The 17899-nt window shown below is 39.6% G+C and overlaps 1 protein-coding gene across 15 annotated transcripts in view; it reads left to right on the top strand.

Moving 5' to 3' along the window:
• The window catches only part of KLHL32 (kelch like family member 32), a 243069-nt gene that overhangs the window by 87308 nt on the left and 137862 nt on the right, over positions 1 to 17899 (top strand). For all 15 annotated transcript variants that reach the window (XM_053904640.1, XM_019442905.2, XM_053904639.1 and 12 more), the window contains one exon: positions 9007 to 9114. In XM_053904640.1, coding sequence (XP_053760615.1) covers positions 9010 to 9114 — 105 coding nt within the window. In that variant the 5' untranslated portion in view covers positions 9007 to 9009. Of the gene's footprint in view, positions 1 to 9006; positions 9115 to 17899 lie in introns of those variants that run through there.

Here is a 17899-nt window from a genome sequence, read left to right as displayed (position 1 = left end):
GAAGAAAAAGATATTAAAAGAGGACATTAAAAATAAAAGAAGAGCTGTTGAGATTTTGTATTAAAAATTTAAGAGTGGCCATTAACTCACACTGGGTTTTTAAAGAGAAGAGTAAGTGATAATTAAGGCAATTCCACATTATTAAATGTTCTTCCAAAAAGTTCTCTGTAGAAAAGATGTAACAGATTCAATGTGATGAGGTCATGAGCAGAGTGTTTCAGCACTTACACATGTGCACACTTTATGATGCCAGGCTGGCATACCTGCTCCTGCTCCCTCTCTCTACCCACAACAGACAAAATAACAAGAGCCTGACCACTCTCAGTGAGTCTGGATGTGGGCTCACAGCCCTCAACAAGGTTCCAGGCAGCCACTCCCAGTGTCAGATGGGGTAGGCAAGGTGACAGTGCCTTGGCATTCTTTATGGCAAATGGAGATTCCTTAAAAGCTCTGGTTTTTTAATTCCATAGGGATGGGTCTGAGGGATTTGTGTCAATAGAAGCTCTATGATGACCACATGAAATTCCTCTTCAGGAATGTAAGATAAGAAGGAGATGGCCCAGAGAAGGTCAACCAGAGTAACTGGGGAAAGGAGGATGGTGGGATAGATTTACCTGAAGGCTGCTACCACTGTTACCATCCAAGAACATAGGACGAGCTACTCTCCCAGAGGCCTTGTTCTTGAAACCATGAGTCTTATTTAACTTTTACTTCTTATGTAATAACCGTTCTTCTCACCCCCCACCCACCACCCTGCCAAGGTGTGGCAGCCAGTCCTTCCTTGCTGGGATTTGGACTCCAGTCTTGTGCCCAGACTACAGGATTTCTAGCATCGGCCTTCAGTGCTAACATTTTATGAATCAGAGAATTTGGATTAGTCTCCTCTCTTAATAGTTGTAACCACATATCAGAAAGGCTGTTAAGTATAAAAGATTCAATTTATTGAAATTCTACTACGACCAAGGGGAGAAAGTTATCAGGAGGGTGATTATGATTCAGTATTCTGGAGGTAGTAGTAATACCTCATATTCTTATGTAAAGTATCGGATATCTCATCACTTCAAATATTTAGGCATGCAAGGAGTGCCACAAGGCACAAGCTGTGCCTCTCAAACTTTAATGTGCACATAGATCACCTGGAGCTTTTGTCACAATGCACCTTCGATCCAGTAGGTGCGAGGTGGACCTGGGATTCTGTGTCTCTAACGCATTCTCCACTGATGCCAGTGCTGCTGGCCCAGGGACCACACCTTGAGTAGCGAGGGGCCAGTGATCTCTGAAGTACCTTTTAGTTTCAAGATTCTGTTTAGAGAAGAGAAGCTAGAGTTTTAGCCATCATGCTTAAAACACACCCAGTGTGACTTTGGTAAGCACCATTAAGAGCCTCGTCTGTGTTTTACAGAATCTTCCCTGAATGCTTACATTGTAATTGACATAGAATCTCTCACTCAGCCTCCTCAGTTTTTCTCCTATTGTTTTCTTCAGGCTTTCAAACTTTTCTGATATTATTGTCCTCTGAAACTTTCCTTTCTTTGTAGCTACTTCCCCTAATTCATGCAGACTGTGTATCACACCTGCTAAGTCACTCCTTGACACAGGCCCCAAATTCTGTTTTAGGACAGCTGTCAAAATGCAGTAAATCCCAGTTTGGTTTTAGTCAGTATGTCCATAGTAGATTTAGAAAGGCAGGGTTGAGGATATGAGGACAGAACAAATGGTGTCTGTGTGGGAAGATTCATTCAATAATGGCTTATCAAATATATCCAGTAAGGAAGAGTAAGTGTCATCCCTAAATACCTGAAAGAATAGACTTCTTTACATGGTGGGTAGTAAAGTATTGAAATCCCATACCCAAGGAATATAGTCGTAGACTAAAAAGTAACAGAAGCACCAGAGGAATGAGCAGAAGCCAAGGGATCTGAAAGGGTGACCCAAGGATAAAGCCAGATGTATGGATGCCATTTTCCATTTTCCAGAGTAGTAACAATTGACAAGGATAAATACCATTCATGGATAACCTGACTTCATGATAGGCAATGGTTTCTGGCCTTCCCATTTGCCATATCTTTAAGAAAAAAACAACTCGGTTTGTATCCTTTTTCCATTCCATTCCCCAGAAGACTCAAGTGGTTGAAATATGGGTGCATCCAGGAGGAGGAAAATTCTAGAGAGAATGCCTGGCTAGCCTCAGTCAGTGGAGCATGCTACCCGTGATCTTGGGGTTATAGGTTCAGGCCCCGCATTGGGTGTAGAGATAACCAAGAAAAAAAAGAAACAGGATAAAGCATAATCATGCTGGTTTTGAAGGGCTTATTATCACCATGTAATTAATTTAAGAAGCAACTGTGCCAAGAGCAAAGCTGTGAAATACAGTTAGATTCTTTGAGTAAACAAGTTACATATTTGAAAATGTTGGGGAAAACCAGTATGTTTCACATTTTTTAGCATACAAGGTGAATTTTTCTTTATATGGTTAAGGTGAGAGAAAACTGGTATTTTAGAAATATTAACTTTTGCTGCCTAATTATATGTATAGTAATCTAATTTGCTGTTTTCATTTGTCCTGATACATTATTCTCTGAGACACTTACTATACTGTTTGAGGAAGAATTAAAACAGCTACAAAATATATTGGGGGAAAAACCCTCCAATGAAACAGCCTCACTGTTTCAGGCCATTAAGCTCCCCAAATGGATTGGGAAGCTTTTGCATTTGAGAGAGAAAAAAAAAGGTAAATAGTCCAGTTCAACTGTGGTTAGTACCCTTCTTTCTTCAATGCTAGGGAAATGGGCAATTGTGGTTAACTGAACAGTCTCATGAACTGGGATTTACTACCCATTCTATATGTGAGGTATAACCAAAATGTAATAAAAGATAATCACCATTAACACTAAATTGAGCAAAATGTAATCTTTGTTGATTCAGAAGTTAGCTTGACTCTGTAATGCCACATGGCCGTTGTAAACATCATTAATGACATAACACTGGGCATTTACAAGATGTAGGGGATCCGGCTGGATCTGCTGATCATTATAAGTTGCTCCTTTCAATCACTTCCTTAAACATGTTTATTTACTTTTATTGAACTCTCATAAAAGATAAGGGTTGAATGTATCCAAAACACTGCAGTTATTTCATCCAGAAAATCATTTGGATTCCTGAAAAAAACAGAATTCACAGTACATCTTGCCCATGTCCAGTGCAATTCGAAAGCTATGTGTAGTTTACCAGGTGAAAAGATCATATTTCACCAACTTTAAGTGCTTAAAAAAAATCTGTTGCTCTTATCATCTTTGAAGATGTAGTGGAATTTCCATCGGTCAGTTTTGTGACATTAATGTACCAACCTAAAATTGGTTGTAGTTCATCTTGTGACTGCATGACATCAATGTGACCTGGAGAAACTGAATTCATGTACTGTGATTTTAAGACTCAATTTGTGTCATTTCTGTGTGAAATACAGGAGGACTGACACACTATAAATCGACAGTTCTCTCTGTGGGAGGCACTTAAAGTGGATTGTGTTCTCACAAACTGGGTTTTCAATTAGAAAGATTTGTGGTGGCGGTAGCACATTATCAGCCAAGAGTGATCTGTGACAACTGTAAATCTCAGCCTGGCCAAGTCTCTCCCAAAGACAAAAGCAGTGTGAACCAAGGAAGAATCTGTGCGATGCTTCCATATTTCTGAGCAGAATCTTATCCCATGCTTTGGCAGAATGTTGTGGCTTCATAGAGGGCATTGCCATATGTTCTTACTTCTTTCTAAATGTCTAGCTTTGAACTAATGTGTATTTAGCTTATGGTAGATAATCTTTTTCTTTAACTGTAGCTACTTTAGCTATTTGTCTAAAACACCTTGCATCCAGAAAATTTCTGCCTATGTCAGATTAGTTATTTTTGTTTATGACCCTGTGTTACAGCTGGACATCATTGCAGCTGCATCGTCATCTGAACTTTTGAAGAGCATGTTGTTTCATTCATTCATCCATTCATCTCTATTTATTGTATGTGTGCCGTGCTAGGGTCTAGGGGCTCCATGGTGAGTAAGGAAGATGTGGTGCCCACTTTCACTGAGCTCGCAGTTTACCTTTTCAGGACACTCAGTGCTAAAGGACAGCACCATGGTCCCATCACCTCTTTTGCTACCAAAAGACACTTTGTCCTTCCCTGTGGGCTCTAGAAGCTCTCTTGACATTGTTTCACAAGTTCTCTTGACATTTCACAAGTTTCACAAGCTGATGAATGACTGGGTTCTTCCTTACTTTGGTGGTATCCAGTGAGGCTTTTTCTCTGTTTTTCCTTCCTTTTAGAGAGAGCTAGAGTGCACATAAGCACCCCCCAGCGGGGAAGGGACAGAGGGAGAGGGAGAGAGAGAATCCCAAGCAGGCTCCACAGCCAGCATGGAGCCTGACATGTGGCTCGATCTCACTAACATGAGATCATGACCTGAGCTGAAATCAAGAGTCAGATGCATAACTGACTTAGCCACCCAGGCGCCCCCAGTGAGGCTTTTTCCGATTGAGGTGCCTTGTAAGATTATTAAGCCCAAACATAGATAATAATTGATTTAATAATTTCCTTTTTTCTTCTTATTAACCGGTGTTGTAACTTTTAAAAATTATGATGTTTTAAACTTATAACATTAAGTTTCTAAGACTGTATGATTATCAGAATGGAGGTTGTGTGTTTGTGGAAATGGTGATGGTTTTATGATGTGGTCAGACCTTAACGTAGGGTGTAGGAGTATGTGATAAAAGTTAAGTCCTACAGCCAGACAGGGATTTTGAGTGGGTCTGTCATTAGGAAAGCATTTGAAAGAAGAAGATTTGGGCAGAGGGCAGAGGAGGAGCTGTTTCTTAGCTCTCATTTTAATTGAGATTGAAGAGAGACTTGGGAAAGTAGGGCAGTCAGCTTGGATTAGAATAACAGCTTCTACTTATTAAGCTTCTACTTTGTGCCAGATACTGTGCTTGATATTAAGCATAATTGTACCTAAACCTCAAGACAACCTATGAGGTTTGTATCATCTCTATGTTACAGATAAAGGGCCTAAGGTTCAGAGAAACTAATACATTAGCCAAAGGTCACATGTTGAAGGTAAATTGCCACTTGACTGTGGATTATGGGACCCAGGATTTTAATCAGATGTATCTTTCTGCAGAGTCCTGAATATTAAAACTAAAACAAAGTTTTCAAAAGGCAGTTGTTAGAAATACACAGGTAACACATATTTATTTTAATGACAAATAATACTATGTAAATGAAATAAAAGTAATAGTCTTTTCCTTCCCTCTATAGTCATACCCTCTAACATAACCATACTGACAAATTTGGAGTTCCTTTATTGCCTGTTCAAACATGTACAATGATATATGTACGTTATTCAAGGGGTTGTGTTCTGTCCCCAACTCTGCCAAGCCAGGTGTCAAGTTCTAGCACCCTGGTTGAGGATGCCTGTTCTATGCCACCTTTGCTGTGGTTGCTTTTGAAAAAACCCAAGGAAAGCAGATTCAAAAAAAAAAAAAAAAAAAAAAAAAAGGCCTCCCTTGGCCTCTTGTTCTGTTCTGTAGCCTTTGCTCTGAGGGACTTTTTGCATTTCATTAACCCAGATAACTCTTGTGCAGTTTGAATCATTTCTGTCAGCAGTGGAGTTGATAGAGAGCAGCTGGGCACCATTTCAGGTACTGTTACAACTTGGAAGATCTGAAAAAAAAAATTCATATCGGGAATATATTAAAAATTGAAACAAGCCACATAATAAAAAACAGACATTGAAAACAACTGGAATTTCTTTCAGTTTTTAGAGTGGCAATAAGAAATCTAGAAGCAAATTCGGAATTACACAAATTAAAAGATCTTTTTATTATTATGACCTGTGCTTTTTAGTTTTGAAATTTTATTGATTTATTGATTTAATATTTTCAGTAGGCCATGGCCAATGTGGGGCTTGAACTCATGACCCTGAATTCAAGAGTCACATACTCTACTGACTGAGCCAGCCAGATGTCCATAGTTTTGAAATTTTAGATATTCCACGAATGCATAAGCAGAATCCATTTACATTAAAATCAATTTTCTGATAGCCTTTTATATCTATAGCTGCACCTCAATTGAAAACAACAACAACAGGGGGACTGGGTGGTTCGGTCCATCAAGCATCTGACTTCGGCTCAAGTCATGATCTCGTGGTCTGTGAGTTTGAGCCACACGTTGGGCTCTGCGCTGACAGTGCAGAGACTGGAGCCTGAGTTGGATTCTGTGTCTCCCTCTTTTTCTCTGTCCCTCCCCCACTCACATTCTGTCTCTCTCTCAAAAATAAATAAACATTAAAAAAATTTAAAACAACAACAGCAACAAAACCCCCGGAGACTAGTGTTCCTAATGTATCACTGCTTTTAACCAAAGAATACGTAAGGGAGATAGAATTCTATTTCATCGTTATGACAGTATAGAAGTTTCACTAAGACCTTGCCTTATACAGGTAATATACTGAACACTTCATATATGTAGTGTCATCTAATATTCAAACAAGTTCATGAAGTGGGTACAATTATTGTCCCCATTTTTTAGATAAGAAAACTGAGTCAGAGAGAGGTTACATGTGTGTCCCAGTCACTTGCTAGTGTTTATAATCAAGCCCAGAATGGTTTGGTTACAAATTTGCCCTTGATCACCGTGGTTCACCAAACCAAGGATTATGTGACTTCAGATGGTGTTTTTAACCATTCCCAGAGTCCCTTAACTCCCAGTGGCACTAGCAGCAAGCCAGATCAACTCACTAACCATGTTGCCAAATATACCGTATTGACCATTCACCGTTAACAGTTTCTAAAGGAATGTTAGATTTCATTTATTCATGATAAAGCCAATTTCTGAAAGTGAAATCTTCTGAATGCTATTTAATATAGCAAATATAATTGTGTATGTTACACATTACATACTCCCAATGCCTTTAGGATATTTTGAATATTGTTTTTTATTGTCTCAAGTTGAAAACATTGAAAATATTCTTTACATTTCTCAAATGATAAGAGAGTAATAATTTGGTGTTTCTAACGATTAAAATTTTAACTATAAAGGAAGCTAACAAAGACAATTCTATTCATTATAAGATTTCAGAACTCTCAAATGCAGTGATACAGAAATGATGAGCTCCAGAAAGAATAATAGATCATCAATTAATACCACCATTCAATATATATTAACTTAAAATGTGTAGAATTGTGAGGATGAAAAATAGATTTATCAAAACACAAAAATCGCTAAGAGATGAATGTTAATACATTGACAAAACAAAAAAAATCACATTTCTAAAATTAAAAAATTTAGTGTGAACTAAAATATTACCATAGAGAAGAGTGAGGAGTTTTTCCCACCCACTTTTTAATTTTATCTCTATGAAGTTAGCTAAACTGTACATTCTGAAGGCACCATCCCCTTAAGACTTCTATCACTTCTGATACCAGTTGCCAGTTAGAAGGGGTTCCTAAAACTATTCTCACATTCATTAATTCACTAGGAAGTCTCACAGAACTTGCTGAAAACTTTTATACTCATGGAAATGGCTTATTACAGGGAAAGGAAACAAGTTGGAATTAGACAAGGAAAGAGACACATAGGACAGAATTGAGAAAGGGACCACATGCAGATTTGCTGGCCGTCCTGCCTCTGTGGGATCATAGCATTGTCTCCTAGCCACCCTAAGTGACAAAATGCAGAGGACTGCCAACCAGGGACACATACCCAAACTTTTGGTGTCCAAAGTTTTTATTGGGGCCCACTCACAGGTTGCCATTGTGATTGACTTTTCATCTCCAGCCTCTCCTAGAGGTCAGACTAATACCTTTAGTCTCCATTTCCTCTGGAGGTCAGAACTGATACAGTGTGGCCCAAACCACCATTGTAAATCCTGGTGTTAGACTGTCATTGGTCAAAGTTCCAACAAACAAAGACACTCCTGTCAAGCAGGATGTTCTAAGGGTCTGGTGATCACCTTCCAGAAGCCAAGGGAAAAGACCAGAGCTTCCTTTGGGTGAGGTTAATTCTTTGCTATATAGATGTATATACTTTTCTAAAAAGTGCATTTCATCGTTGGTAACGGAAAAGGGGATATTCTCTTTATACCTGTTAAATCAAACTTGTTACAAGTGTATAAATTACACTTGTGTAAATTATGTGTAAACAAAAAAGTGGGTATCTTTTGTTTTTGTTTTTGGACAGGAAGCAAGCCAGTGCATTTTTTTTTTTATTTGGCAAGGTTTCATTTTATTTAATTTTTAAGCTTTCACTTGACATACTGATCATCCTGTAGACCTGATTTTCAGTAAGTTGGCCATTTGGGGAATTGGTTTGGGGGCAAATTGATTTTCAGTAAATAACTTAGTGGTTCTAGAACTCAAGTGAACATCAGAGTCACCTGGATGGCCTATCACAACGCACATCGCTGGGTTCCACTGTGAGTTTCTGTGTCAGTAGGTCTGGGCTGGGGCCCCCGCCACCCATACTCTAAAGTTCCCAGTGATGCTGATATTGCCAGGCCAGGGGCCACATTTTGAGAACCCTTGGAACAGAGTGTGTGATACATGGCAGGTGAGAGGAATGAGGTCTGTCATTAAGATGAGGTAGAAAATATGCAGAGAAGTTAAGAGACAAAGGTGCTGCTTTCCATGTCTTGTTGGCAAGTTGGAAGTGCTCCACATTTCATGGTAGCAGTGAGACCCCAGATCGAGAGACTGAGTTCAGTGAGTGAGCCTCAACACAGCCACCCCAGAGAACAACCGTGGGATTAAGTGGGACTCTGTGTGTGAGGTGTGCGATGCCATTTGTGTGTTACTCTGTTTAGACAGAGTGATTTGCAGTGGCTTTTTGTAGACGCATTTCAAAAACCAAAATCAATCTTTAATTTATGGGATGTATTTCTTTCCTAGTCTCTCTAGAACTTTTCTTGTTTCCTTGCTTTTTAAGTTCCATAACTCCCCATCCCTCCCTTTCTCTCCCATCTCAGGCGATGTTCAGTCTCTGTATGGTGGAAAGTGGAGCTGACGAGGTCAGTTTACATGGTGTGACCAGCCTTGGCTTAAAGCAGGCCCTGGAGTTTGCATACACAGGACAGGTATGGTACCACATGTCATCTGAAAGGTTTAACATTTTAACTCCAGCCAACCAGAGGGGATTATCCTTGAAGTATGAGATTTGGGTGTTTTTCTTGTTTTTCATTTTGATGTTTAAAACAAAAGTTTCACGTCTCCTTAATTTTATAACTAAAATGATGGAAAGGTAAGTAAAGCAATTTGATTTTAAATAGGACCCAAGGAGCATAATATTTTAATCTGAGCTCAGTGGCTTGCTGGTGTAATTTTAAAATATCCTAAAGAACTGTCATATGGGAATGAGTTTGCAAAATAACTTGAGTTGTTATTACTGAAGCTCTATTACTTAATCATGACTTTATTGGCTTAAAAAAATGTAAAGCCCTGAGAAGCCATGTATAACATCTTGGCACCCTGTCCTCCACACATATCTGAGATTCAGGGTCTCAAGTAATAGATTATAATGTGATGGTTTGAAAGCCAAAATTGTTCATCATTAAAATTGTCATAGAGTTTACAGGTATTTCCAGAGAACATCCATTTTCTTTTTTTTAATGAAAGAGTAATGATGAGAACTAATAGAATGTGAGTCAGTGTGTGACTATCAGAGAAAATCAAAATAAGACTGCATAAAGACCGTATGAATCTAGGTCTGAAGCATCATCGTTCTTTACTAGTTTTATGTTACTGAAACAATTATTAGAACACACAAAAACCTTCCTTTTGAAATTATTTTTAATTGAGATATAACTGACATATAACATTATATTAGTTTTAGGTATAGAACATAATAGTTTGATACATGTCCTACCAAAGTTTAGTTAATATCCCTCACCATACATAGTTACAAATATTTTTTTCTTGTGGTGAGGACTTTTAAAATCTATTTTCTTAGCATCTTTCAAATATACAACAGTATTGTTAACTATGGTCACCATGCTGTATGTTACATCCCCAGGACTTATTTATCTAAACCTAGAAGTTTGTACCTTTGACCCTCTTCACCCATTTTACCTACCTCCAACCCCCCATTTTCATTTGAGAACCACTCAAAATCAATCCACACACTGACTGGATGTTTATCCTCTTTTATAAAGTTGGGTTGTTTAATTCCATTTTATTTAACATATGTTTAGTATCCTCTATGCTAAAATAAGGAGGCCCACACCCTGGTGAGGAAGAGAGCCATACACGTAATCACATGTCCTCATTGTGTTGGGAGATATAATAGAAGCAGAATACAGGAGATAGTACAGACAAAAAGGAGGATGTGATTATCTGGAGCCATCAGTACAAACTTTCACAGAGAAGGTGGTATTTGAGTCTTGAAGAATGTTGGGAGTTCACTTTTCTGCTAAATTTTCCTCTTTAGAGGCTTATTAAACTGTATGATATTATCCACTTTCTTTTCTAGAGCTAGTAGAGTTTGAGGTATGTTTCATAGAATAATTGAGGCAAAGTCTGGCAGCTGAAATAAAAATAGTGGGTAGAAAGGGAAAAAAATCATCCATCAAGTAGCAGGTGCAAAGGGAAATAGAAAGGAAGTGGATCACAAATTCAGGGTTCAGCCCAGCCAGATTTCATGCCTTAGGAAATTCAGGTGGACAGTTATTGTTCACAGATTTGCCAAAACAGATTCCCAGTGAGCTGAGTAAATAATGTGTTATATGATTTTTGGTTTACAGATGTAAAGACAGATAGCCAGCTCTAAATTGTGTCTTGTGTAGATTTCTCTCTTCACATCTGAGATACAGTCACACCGCATTTGCCCATCCCTAAAGTACTATTGATAACCCGTAGCTCATACTTTGCTGGTATGCAGTGGGAATGAAATAGTAAATCTTGTGTGTTTTTTAAATAAAACTATCCAAGTAAGTAGTTTTTGTACTTAGTTGCATTAATAACGAAAAAGTTTAAGCTCAGAAGCTATGGGCTGCAAAGCATTTAAATCATTAGTAAACAGAAGGGCACAAAAATTGCTATAAAGGCTGAGTTAAAACATGCATGCAGATATAAGTGGCTGTCTTATTGTTTGCTTTTGATTGCCTTGTAGTTTCTTTCACATTATGTAGAGAGATAGATAGTGCCTGTGGCATAAAGGATTTATGAAACATGAACTTTATGAAGGGGGCTTTTTGAAGAGTAAGAAAACTGCTTGGGAAGAAGTTTGCAATCATATTCATCAGTTAGGAGTCATATGCTCATATTCCACTTTTATGAGGAGAAAGGAAAGCCAATAACTGCTTAAAAAAAAAAAAAGCAAGCCCTAGGGCCAGACCCAGAGTTGCATTTATTCTGCCCAGTGACCTGTTTCTGATGTGTCCACCCACAGAGCGGCAGCCAGCCTGCAGCATATAGCAGTAACTCATCTGTTCAGATTGTGTGCTGAGGGACAGGAAGTGGGCTGGCATTTCATGGAGCATCTTCTGCAAGAACAAGGACACTACCCTAGGCACTTTATGTGTGCTGTTTGAATTCATCTTCTAGACAGGTCTGCAGAATGCAATGATCCATCGTGAAGATGATGGGCCCGGGAAGGTGCAGGGAATGACTGAAATCACTCTCCCAGTGAATACAAACTCAGTGAGTCAAGTCAGTCTTCTTAATTTCAAATCCATTGTTCTTTCTTAATGTCCTAGGTCACTGAGGAAAGGTTAAGTCATATTTGTTCCACTTTGTTGAAGGAGGCAGGGAAGCGTTTGGACATTTTAGAGAGTGACCTGCTCTCATCCTGGGGGCCTTTGCAACACTCAGTTCATGAGGGCTCCAAGTTGCTGCACTGGTAATATGATTACTCTTTGCTGCACAGTGGACATTGATATAGTCTTTCTTGGACAACATCCATGGTACTTTGTTTTCTTAAACACCAAAAATGACATTATAATAAGTCTGTTTTCCGTTTAAGATGTGAACAGAGATAATGGCAGAACGTGAAATTGCAGTGTGCTTGGGAAATGCAGAAAGCTGCTTTCTCTTGCTATGGAATCAAAGTTAACATTAAGCAAAGAGTTTGGCACATGGAAGCAGGAGTAAAAGCATAGTTCTTCTGCTTCTTGTTTTTTTACTATTGTGGATATTTGCTAATCTATTGTCTTTTAGTCATCATATAGATTTGTAAAAATGAGGGTTAACATTGAACTTCTCTACCGATAGCTATTTTTACTGGCAGTTGATTATACCTTTAGTCAGTGGTAGTAGGCATAGTATAAAATATAAGTATTTTAAGTGTCTGAAAATTGTTGCTGTCTTGGGAGGTACATTGGAAGTAGAGTGGGTGTGATGAATGAATGCCGCCACGTGTGACAAGACGTGTGCATGTTCCTCCTACATACTGCTCTAAAGCATAGCCTTCTCAAACTTGGTCACAGATTTCATCCAGAAATTTTAAAGAAAGGGCAAACTTTTCCCCTAATGCTAATACATCCTCTGAAAATGCATGCACTTTTCTTATTAAGAAGCCTTACATAGGGCTGAGCAAGCACACATTCTGCCTTCCCACTGATGAGAGACGCACGCCCTTCTTGGGGCACAGCTTGTGCTGAGGCTGGGATGCATTGCAACCCTTGTGGGTGTCTGCACAGCTATATAGAGCAGAAGCAGCCATGAGGGGCAAAGGAGCCAGTCTGCTCTCTAGGTCCTGTTCTGGGCTGGCACTGGGAGTGAGGTCAGAAGCAAATGGTGTGATGTAAACTGTCACTGGGCAGATCTGCCTTAGTGGGGAAAGGACAAAGTAAACCTAAGAAAACACAAAGTCTCACTTAATTTGGTGGGAGAGACTACCCGTTACCTTGGCCTCCCTTAGTCTGCTCACTTTCCAGCTCTGGCCAGGAATTCATTTGTGTTTCAGATCAGGAAAGAAGAAGGGGAGGAAGAAGAGACAAAAAGGGATTCTGATGGGGACATTGCCTGGGAGGAGGATTCCCAGTCCTAACTAGACAAGAGGTCAGCCACTCAAGAGTCAGCAGGTGTTGCTAAGAAAGCCCAGAAGATAGTGAGGAGCAGTTAACACCAAGACCTTTCTGTAAAGAGAAGAGCCCTGCTTCTGGAAGGACTTTCAACCTCAAAGGTCCTAGAATAGGCCCCTAGGAATTTGAGTAACTAAGGACAAAATAGGAAGCAAACAGTGCTGAGAACCACAATAAAGTTCACTGTGGCGCACTCTGGCTCTGGTGGTGTTAAGGAAGAGAGGCTGTATGCCAAGTACTGTGCTAAATACCTTCCTTAGATTGGACCAAGGGGTTAAGCCTAATTAGCTTCCCCTGACTTTCCAGAGAACTGTCCTCTCGTTCTGTTCCTTGTAGCTTTGAGAGAGAAACTATGTACCCAACGATAGTGGCATTTGTAGTTTCCTTTAAAATTCCCCACCTCCAGGTACTCCCAGCTTTGTCAGCCATGAACCAGCCATGTCATATCTGGGCATCTGAAGAGAAAGGACTCTTTGGTATCCATATGCCCTTGCTTTTCTCTTTATCATTTGGTAACTCCAGCCTTGGCTCTTCATCACATGGAAGAAGCCATGTCCTTGGGACTCCCATCCTAATTACCTTCCTCTTATCCAGAGAATGCTTTAGTACAATCTTCACAAGGAGATTTTGTGTAACCATTAATATTAATATTTTAAAGTCTTTGGAAATATAGTAAAGTATGATACTCTATTAAGTGAAAAAAACGTTTTAGCCATAATTGTGGTTATGTAAAAATATTCATGCACCAGAAATTGTAAACTCGAGGAAACTATCCCTTAATATTCATGCTCTGTGCAGCAAGGTTTTTCTTCCTGATTCTGATTTGATTCCTTAATAGGTTCACATTATTATTTTTTTTTATGTGGCACTGATATGGCATACACTGTAGCATTCCATTTTGGTGATCATCGAAACTGTATTTATTCTCCACAGCCGAATATTTTCCTCTGTAGACCTGAGCACTCAGACCCAGCAGCAAACTGACAGGAGTCTTAATTGGAACTGCTTCTCACGGACCATCCCTTCAGGGATATATGTGTCACTTTCCACGCAAAAAGTCCCCATAAGATTTGCTTATAAACATAACCTGGTTGAACTAAATGGTAGCACATGAACAAATCTGGGAGAAATTTTTCTTAAATGCATCACTGGGGAGCCATGTTCAAGGCTTTTCAGTGATTTAAATATTTTAGCTGTAGAATCCTTTCTTCGCCTAGCAATATCTACAGAAACCTGGCAAGCAAAAAGCCCCTAGGGCCCTTGTACCGTGCCCCAGGCTTTGGAGGCCACAGTCCTAAATCCACATTCTGAGGAAGAATATTTTGAATTGTGCAGAAAGTGATCCTTTTCTCCTTCCCTTAATTCCTGTCAGAGCTGTGCCAGAGTCCACATTGGAAGGTTTGAGAGTGAAATGAAGGAAGTTTGAATGTCATCAGTGATTTTTGCTTCCTTGGATCCTTTGAAATTCTGCATTATTTGCCTTTGGAGAGATTTTCTGTTTTATCAGTAGGTCATTGAAACATACACACAAGCAGGTGTGTCCCCTTTCCGGCTTACTGTTTCAGGGTGAAGATGTTACCTGTTCCTGTTCATGGTTTCACAGGAAGCAATCAACTGACTTGACAGACAAGAACCATATGCCAAATGGAATTTTCATGGCTTCCTAAGTTGTTAAGTAAAACAATAAACCTTGACATGTTTTGGTGGTCAAAAGTGGTAAGGACAGGTTGGGGACCTAATCTTCTCTTGTGAAAAAAATGAAAAGTGAGATTTCAAAAGTCTGGGTCCTGACTGACCCCCAGAAGCTTACTTTTCTCAGCTGAGGACCAAGAACCCAAGCACTCCGTGGCCTGGAAGCCCATCTGTTCTTTAAAGGGAACAGTTGACTCACACAAAGTGAAGTCATATGGGAGGACCTCCTCCATGTAGAGCAGGACCAGTTCTAATTAACAGTCTCTACTTCATGCCAGCCTGTTCTCCTGTATTTGTGCCGTCTGGTCAGAATGTACTCAGGTGTAGTTTATACTGCAGGAATTATAAAGCCATTTGCTCAGCATATCCACATCTAAAATATCTCTGTGTAATGAAGTATAATTGCCACACACTTCTGAGATCTGCTTTCATTTGGTAATAAAACTGATACTTTGTTTTTTTTTTTTTTAAGTTTCCTGACTCTTCCTTAATAATTTGCAAGTTTGGGTTTCCGAGGTGTCCCATAATCACTCTGCAAAAACAGAATGGCTCCCTAACCAATGCAAAATTTGATTCAGATGTTAAGACTGGTAATGCCACACACGTGCCAAGAGGATATAAAAAGGTTTATTACTCACATAATGAGGCTTTCTGGGGAGAGCAGGGTGGCTCTTAAGCAGGCCCAAAGATGGCTTCAGAGGGCATGTAGGGGGTGATTGGCCTTGACTTTTGTTGTGGTTAGGGGTTGGGGCTGGAGGATTCTCCACTCAGGCAGGAGCTCATGTGGTTTGAACTCCTACCAGCACCAAGGAAGAGAGCACTCAGTCTTTCCTGAACTTTTCCCCAGGTGCGGGGCAAACAGGAAAGAGACAGGGCTGGGGCTTGAAAGCTGTCAGTAGGCAAACATCAGAAATGGAGTCAGACCTCAGTTACATTAGTCTAGCATTCTACTTGAGTGAGAGTAACATTTTATTTTTTAAAAATTTTAAAGTGTTTGTTTACTTATTTTTGAGAGAGAGGGAGCATGAGCAGGGGAGGGTCAGACAGTGTGAGAGAGAATCCCAAGCAGGCTCTGTGCTGTCAGCTCAGAGCCCCGAGCAGGGCTCGAACCCAAGAATAGTGAGATCATGACCATAGCAGAAAGCAAGGGTTGGACGCTTAACTGAGCCATCCAGGCACCCCGAGAGTCCCATTTTAGGCATAGATATTTTCCTTTGAGACATTATGAAACTCAGTCACTTAGGAAAACAAAATGTGTTTAAACAATATGCCAATAGTGTATTTGATCTTTCTTGGCATTAATTCCATGCTGAGGAACCCATTTGTGGGCCACGGTGCTTGAACTTGTGTAGAGAACGTGCATAGTGAGAACATGATTAGGGTCTCTGGATATCTGAGATAGCATTAGATGACAAGGATGAGTGTGGCCCCTTTGTGTTTTAATCTTCTCTGTATTATATACTCAATTCAAATGAGCTGGATTTGTTGCCTGTCTTTACTCTCCTTCCAACTCTACCTCCCACCCTCCCTCTACTGCCAGTATAAGGAATGGAAAGAGAAGTATTTCCTGTATGCTCTTGATAATGGCTCTGTTGTCATAAGTGGGGCAATAAACAGTCAGTCCTTTTCTAGCCAATGTCCTCTAGAGTAGAATCGGCTAATATCCAGCAACTTAAAATAGTAGGTCAACCCACTTAGTTAATTCAGGGTAGTTTGCACTTCTATGCACTTGTTTCTTTTGGATGTTTTGGCATCCAAATCGTTGCCAAACATTTTACATTTTACGGTGTTCATCTCAAATTTTTCCTTTGCTGTGGTGGATGAGCAGTAACTCTTGTTTTAGAATATTTCTAAGCAGAAATCAAAGCAGAATTTTGAAACAGTGTTCTTTCTTGATCATTGGAAGTTGTGAACATTGGCTGCACTCTGAATCCTCCCCTAAGGAAATCCTACCCTTCCTTTAGGTGCTCCATCAAGTCAGCTGTGAGTGGAGGGAGGTTAACAGTTTATTTCATGGAGGAACTTGATTAGCTTATTAATTTTCATAAGAAGATGTCAGCCTATTGATGACTTTTTAAAGTACATCAGCTTTTCCCCTGATTCAGCAAAAGAGCATAATTACACTCCAGCCTCAGCCTGGTTTCAGGGACAACTCTTACTAAAGGTTCATTTGGGAGAAATTATATTCATAATGGGTTTCCAGAAGATACACAGTCTATCAGGCTTGGTGATTCTCAACCTCATCTGTCAGGCCTTAATATAAAAAGACAGCATTGAATGTCTTAGGTTATCCTGAAATGAAATTCTTAGACAGTATAACTTACCTACATAAATTACTCTACATATCAATAAGAAATCTTAACCATCTATGAAGAATAAATAGAGAGAAAGTGTAACAACAATAATATGTTCAGTATATATATGCTGGGGCAGAACTCTTTCAGAAAATATAATGAAATGATTTTCTAAAATAGTAAAATTACATACAAAACAAAACAGGAGACTTTTCTTGGCTTTTATTGTGGTAGCACTCCTGGAAAATTCAGTTTATCTTGATACCAAACAAAAAACAAATTGTGCTTATATGTAAAACAGAGATAGATTCTGGGCTCAGACTTTTATAAATAAGTTTTTCACTTCTGTGCACGTCCAGCAGGCCATTCAGATGTGCAGGACATAGGGCATTTCTGTGGTTGGTGACTGCCCTGTACATTGCATGACATCTAGCATCCTTGGCCACCACCCAGTAAATGCCAATAGTGTCCCTTCTACTGGGACAACCAAAAATACCTGCACAAATTTCTCTGCTGTTCCCTAGAAGGTTAAGAACCACTGATCAGCTGTTCTAAATTTTATACCTGGATCAAGGTAGATAATCAGAAAATCGAATGTCTGAGTTTTAAAGAATCTCTTCATTAACTTTTAATTCTTATGCAAAATACATTTAAAAAATTTTTTTAAACATTTATTCATTTTTGGTAGATGGAGTGTGAGCAGGGGAGGGGCAGAGAGAGAGGGAGACACAGAATCTGAAGCAGGCTCCAGGCTCTGAGCTGTCAGCACAGAGCCTGATGCAGGGCTTGAACCCACAGAACCATGAGATCGTGACCTGAGCTGAAGCTGGACGCTTAACTGACTGAGCCACCCAGGC

The sequence above is a fragment of the Panthera pardus genome, unplaced genomic scaffold, assembly GCF_024362965.1.
Source record: "Panthera pardus isolate Hobbes unplaced genomic scaffold, ASM2436296v1 HiC_scaffold_17, whole genome shotgun sequence".
In the NCBI taxonomy this organism is placed as follows: Eukaryota; Metazoa; Chordata; class Mammalia; order Carnivora; family Felidae; genus Panthera; species Panthera pardus.
This window is presented reverse-complemented; position numbering and strand designations above follow the sequence as displayed.